The sequence below is a fragment of the Fundulus heteroclitus genome, chromosome 12 (genome assembly GCF_011125445.2).
Source record: "Fundulus heteroclitus isolate FHET01 chromosome 12, MU-UCD_Fhet_4.1, whole genome shotgun sequence".
NCBI classification, from domain to species: domain Eukaryota; kingdom Metazoa; phylum Chordata; class Actinopteri; order Cyprinodontiformes; family Fundulidae; genus Fundulus; species Fundulus heteroclitus.
Genome location: NC_046372.1, coordinates 18,802,182 through 18,807,766, shown reverse-complemented (window position 1 = coordinate 18,807,766; position 5,585 = coordinate 18,802,182). Strand labels below are relative to the sequence as shown.

General features: G+C 43.1%; 1 protein-coding gene across 1 annotated transcript; it reads right to left on the bottom strand.

The window, feature by feature from the left end:
• Positions 1–2,276: 2,276 nt before the first annotated feature.
• Positions 2,277–4,393, bottom strand: LOC105937701 (zinc-binding protein A33). Its single transcript, XM_036144127.1, has one exon. The coding sequence runs from the start codon at positions 4,256–4,258 to the stop codon at positions 2,843–2,845; it is 1,416 nt and encodes a 471-aa protein (XP_036000020.1). The 5' UTR covers positions 4,259–4,393; the 3' UTR covers positions 2,277–2,842.
• Between the last annotated feature and the right edge of the window lie 1,192 nt (positions 4,394–5,585).

Here is a 5,585-nt window from a genome sequence, read left to right as displayed (position 1 = left end):
TGAAACCCTTGTGGAGATAATCTTTGTTATAACCGTAAAAACACACTCGACAATGACATGGTACCGAATGCTAGCAATGAGCTATTTCGTTAGTCCTTTGTTTTAAAGGCACCATGTGCACAACAATTTACAAAACATTTCCAAATTAACCATTTAAACTTTACCTTTTGGTTTCTCTGCCCAAGCCTGTGAGTCCATGTGAGTCGGTCAGGCTTTGGCCATTCCAGGAAGGAACACTGAAAGCAGGGAAGTTATTGGCTGTTCTTGAAGGGCTAGCGTTTAGCTCTGCAGCACCATGTGGTCGGGGTCGGAGGCCTGGTCTCTGCCACCTTCTGTGACCTGGATGCAGTCCGATTTAAGCAGATTCTCCTCACATTAGATAGCAGGCCCAAATTTGTCGGCTTTTCAGCTCCAGCTGGGGTTCGCTTCCCTGTAAAGGCTGAGGAGAAATACAACAAAGCTGTTTTTGGCATGCAGGATCCTTCCTCCTGCATCTGAATATGAGGTTAAGACAGCAGACTTAACCCTGATTTGCCCGGACATGTTCCCAGGGCGACGAGAGTTTTCCTCCAGGTGCTGGATGTGCGTCGGTCAGGCCCAGCCAGGGCCTCATCGTTCAGGCCTTCTTCTTTGTCTCAGCAGTAAGGAAGGTCCAGGGAGGTGAGTTCCACAGAATGACTGTTCTGGGGAGCATGTGGCTTTTGGGTCTTCGGTCACATGGCTGCTGAGGAAGGAGACCCACCCCCCTCTCCTTGGGAGCCCCAGGAGAGAAGTCGCACAAGAAAGTGTCTGGTCAGAAGAGCTCTGACTTTTATCTGTGGGGAGTGGTCCACAGCTGGAATCCTGCTGAGAGAGAGAGGGGCCGTCCCCGCTGGCTCTCTCCTCTGTGGCTGTGTGAGTCTCATGTCTAAAATGCATTTTGGATTCCTTCCCCATCGTACATGTTAAAATTAACACAATTCAGCCATGGTGTGATGGCATTACATGTGAATATGAACTGATTCTAATAAATATTTTAGAAGAAAAAACCTTTGTGTTTTAATGTTTTTGATCAGCATAAATAATAACTGGAGTAATGAAGTTTAGACTAAAGTTCAAGCTGAAAGACTTACCCCGCCTGCTTCCACTGATCATCTGGTTATACGTCCATGCACCAGCCAATCTGCGTCCAGTCCTCCTCTTATCATCCCACAAGACTTTGCTTATTAGGCGCTCCTTCAATGGATCCTCCTGCTCTTCAGCTGAACTTCAACCCTCCTCCACCCCATCTCCTCCTTCGCGCTCTCAATCTTCACCTGACTCCTTCTCCCCTACGGCCTCCACCACCAGTGTCTGGACCCCGGGGGGTGGGGTGGGGGGACTTCACCAATCCTAATCCTAAAATGGACATCCAAACTCAGGGACATTCGCAGGTTTCACATCTTCTGCCAGGGTCCGAGTTCCAAAACCTTTTTCTAATTTATGTCAATAAATCTCTCTAATTGCCTTTTTGTCCGTGTTAGTCTGGTAATAATATGAATGAATAATAAAGGCTGAAGAAAAGTCCTTTTAGGACCTTTAGTTGAATCTAGTTAAAAAGCAGAATTAAAGTCTCTCACAGTCAAAAAATGTGTTGAATAACTAAAGAACCCCCTTCCCCCCCTTTGGAGCTACGTAATTCAATAGTGGACTGTGGTTGCACACCAACCTTTTGCTTTCGCAGCAATCTACAACGTTGTGTTAATTGAAGATAAATTTGTCACTTCACTTCAACACAGCTTAATCACTTCCCTGCAAAACTATTTGATCAATGAAAACTGAGGGTGGGGATTTTAAGTAATAGGTAACCTCACTGGGTGAGATCCTGAAACCTATGGTGTACTAAAAGTGTTTCCTACACCAGACTACACTTAAGTCTGGTGGATAGCAGACGGGTGAGGAGAGCACACAACCTGAACAGCTTATTTCAGGAAAATAGATTTCTCTCATCACAGTTATGATCATCTTGAGAAATATCTTTATGAGCATGAAGTTACATCTTTCTCTCAGTACACAAGATAACAAAACAATGGCATGTTTTTGTTAGTTTAACTATTTGACTTGATGCTTCATTTTCAATTTTAGGATAACTGCTGTCCTGAGTGAATTTAAATTCATTCATTCCGTTTTAATGAAGTTAAATTGAATGTACATAATATTACACAATATTCACCCAATAGAATTACGTTCTCTATGTACATGAAACGATAATGTTGAATCAACAAGATCTGCTTAAATAGAACCAACAGATGCCAGATTTCTTTTTTTTAATATAACAAAGATATTCAGCAGCAGTTTGAATGGAAATAACTTTTACATGGAGGAAAAGAAAACAAATAATCAGTGAGGAGAAAACAGTGTTTATTTTTAGAGGTTTCCTGCTAAACTGAATCATTAAAATTATTAAAAACAAGGTAACCCAGTTAAGAAAGCTGAGATCATTGTGTCATTTTTGAACTTGTGTTAAACGTTTTTTTTTTTACAATACAGAGTTAGAAAAAAACTAAACAAAATTCATCCCAGTTCACACTAGTTAGAATATATAGAAATGTCCAATGCTGGTGCGAGAGATTGCAAAAAACACAAAATTTAAAAAATAAACTTCATAGAGGAATATTTTTATACTGGTTTCACAAATAAAATGACTTTGAAAATTATATCAATATGTTTTGATTTTGATTCCTGTTGTTGGTTTCAAATTAAAAAAATAAAACTTTAAAGATGATAAAATACGTTAATAAAATATTTTCTTATGAAGTCTGACTGCAAATAGAAACACCAATCAAAAAATATTCAATATTTCAGAGAACTCAAAAACACAAGTTTAAAAAGAAATCTCTGTTTGACAGACTTTGAGATCAGAAGTTTTGGCATCAGCAGCTTTTCCAACATTGAAATAAGGGAAGAGTTTCTCAGTGAAAGTGTCTCTGAGAGTGCAGATGTGAAACATGTCTTCAGGGTTGTAGAAGGACACCTCCCCCCTGTCATAGTCCAGCTGGACTCTGATCTTCTGGAGATTCTTATTTACTGTGAGAGTTTGACCATCACCATTAGTGTATTTTTCATCTTGATGAGCTAAACACCAGATTCCATCTTCTGGTGAAGCATATGCCTCTCCCTTCCTGTCAACTGACTCTTTAACATAACCAATGAGCCAGACAGGATGGTCTCCCACCTCCACCTCCCAGCTGTGTTTTCCTGAGCTGAAGCCCTCAGAACCAAAAACATTGCTATACTTGGTGTTTCTCTCTGGATTATCAGGAAGCTGCTGCTTTGTGTCTCCACGTCTCACACTGGTCAGATCATCAGACAGGTAGAGCCATCCACCTGCAGTGTTTGGGTCCAGAATGACAGGACTGAAGTGGACCTTCTCCTTCATCTTCTCCCAGACTCTGAAGGACAGGTTGCCCAGGTGTTTGGCCACATCTATCAGAGCTCCTGAGACCAGCTGTGGATCTGACAGTGACCTCTGACCTCTGGCTCTGCTCTGAGTGGCTTTATAACTGCTGAGGAACGACACGTTGTCTTTCTGCAGGTCTGCTTCAACAGCAGAGATGCTGTCTGACAGAGAGGAGATCTGCTCCTGGATCCTCTTCATCTCTCTGCTAATAGTCTTCCTCTTCTGCTCCTCTTCCTCCCTCAGTGCTGCCAGTCTGGACTCCTCTTCCTCTTTCAGGAACTGGTGGAGCTTGTTGAACTCTGCTCTGATCTGTCTCTCTGTGGACAACAGCTGCTTCTTGGAGTGTTGAATCACATCCTCGTATGTTTTCTCCACCTGTTTGTGTTTGTTCCTCTTGTCCTGCAGAGACTTTAAGTCAGATCTCAGCTGCTCCTTCAGCTCACTGACTGCTTGTTCTATAGGAACCACTTTGTGACTCTGGTGGAGAGAAAACTCACAGACAGGACACACAGCTCTCTGCTCGTCTTCACAGAACCAGTAAGGAACCTCTGAGTGTTTCTCACACACCACCTTATTCTCTTTCTTCAGCTCAGATGGAGCTTCATTCTGCCTCCTAGAAAACAAACCAGCACGTTCTTTAAGGGAGAAGTTGATGGATGGATTTTCTTTTGACGGTCTTTTACAGATGGGACAGTTCTTGTTTCCTGCTTGTTCCCAGAATTTCTGCAGGCAGCTTGAACAGAAGCTGTGGTTGCAGCTCAGAGACACAGGATCTCTGAAAGTCTCTGAACACACATGGCAGCTCAGGTAACTTTCAAAAAGAGCGATTTTCTCAGTCATTTTGGATTGAATTATTTCAACAGCCAAACTCACCAAAAGTTTCAGCTGCTTCTTCCTAAAATCTTCCAAGTATTTCCGTGTTTATTCATCAGAGATCTGACACCCACTAATGGCGTCTCAGCTCAGTTCAATAACGTCTGAACTTACTTTCAGGCCGTTTCTCAATTCACGAGAACGCGAGTCCGTACTCGCGTTCTCGTCAAGTCTGTTCTCGGTAAGAACACAGGAAGATCGGACTTGACGAGAACGCGAGCACGCAGCACGTATTGTGCATTGGAACAGAAGCGTACTCGTGACGTCATCACACCCGCAGCTCTTGAGCATTTCTTTAACGTTCAAAACTATTTAGACACTACACCATCATATCTTATTGAAAACGTTTTTTTTATTAATTTCTAAAAAGTCTAATAAAATATCTAAAAAAAAAAATCACAGAACTGTGGGTATAAAACCAGCAATAGCGGGAATTTCTGGGGAGTTGTAATAGACCCCTTGCAACCACGTGACTCCGTTACCCAGAACCCCTTGCGTGGCGGCCATATTGGTTGGCACGCCATTTGACGAAATGACGAGTTCTCCAGGTATTTTTCTTCTTTAGATAACGTATCACAAGATCGTTTTAAGAGTAAGTTGATGGTTGATGGTATCAGATTGCCAGATCCACACAGCAAAAGCCTGAAGGGACGGAGCGAGTCTGTGAAATGCTGGCCAAGGGTTTCGTACTGCGACACAGCTGCTTTATGCTTTATAAACATGCAGGCCAATACGGACAAGAGAGCACGAAAGCCCCTGAAACCACTGGACGGCTGCAATTATTTTATATCAGGAAAAAGGCTCCAGCAACGCCCGCGATGCCATGAGGGATTAAGCGGGTCAGAAAATGGATGGATGGATGCCGGAGAGCCGCCCGTGTAGCGATAGCTACCTCCCCTCCGCCGCTGTCTGAAGCAGCAACAGCGGCTTCTCCGGCCATGTAGCGATCGCCACCTCCCCTCCGCCGCTATTTAAGTAGAACAATGACTAGAGCAGAATTAAGTTGTATTTACCGGAGATGAAGTGTAGACTGCAAATTCTCTCGTAGTATGTTGGCTCCCCCAGTCCATTGGGAGGGTCTGCCTGCGCTCTTTTCATTGAAAATATCCAATTCTTTCTTCTTTCCTCATCCTTTGGTAAACGACAGAAACGTACATCCAACAATTTGGAATGCCTCTCTGTGCAACCGGGAGCGCAACAAGTCGTAGGCATTGCTTAGATTCCAAAAATAAACTAACTAAAAGTACGCTCTAAATCACCCGTTTTGTCATGTAGTAGACGGGCTGTCAGGCTA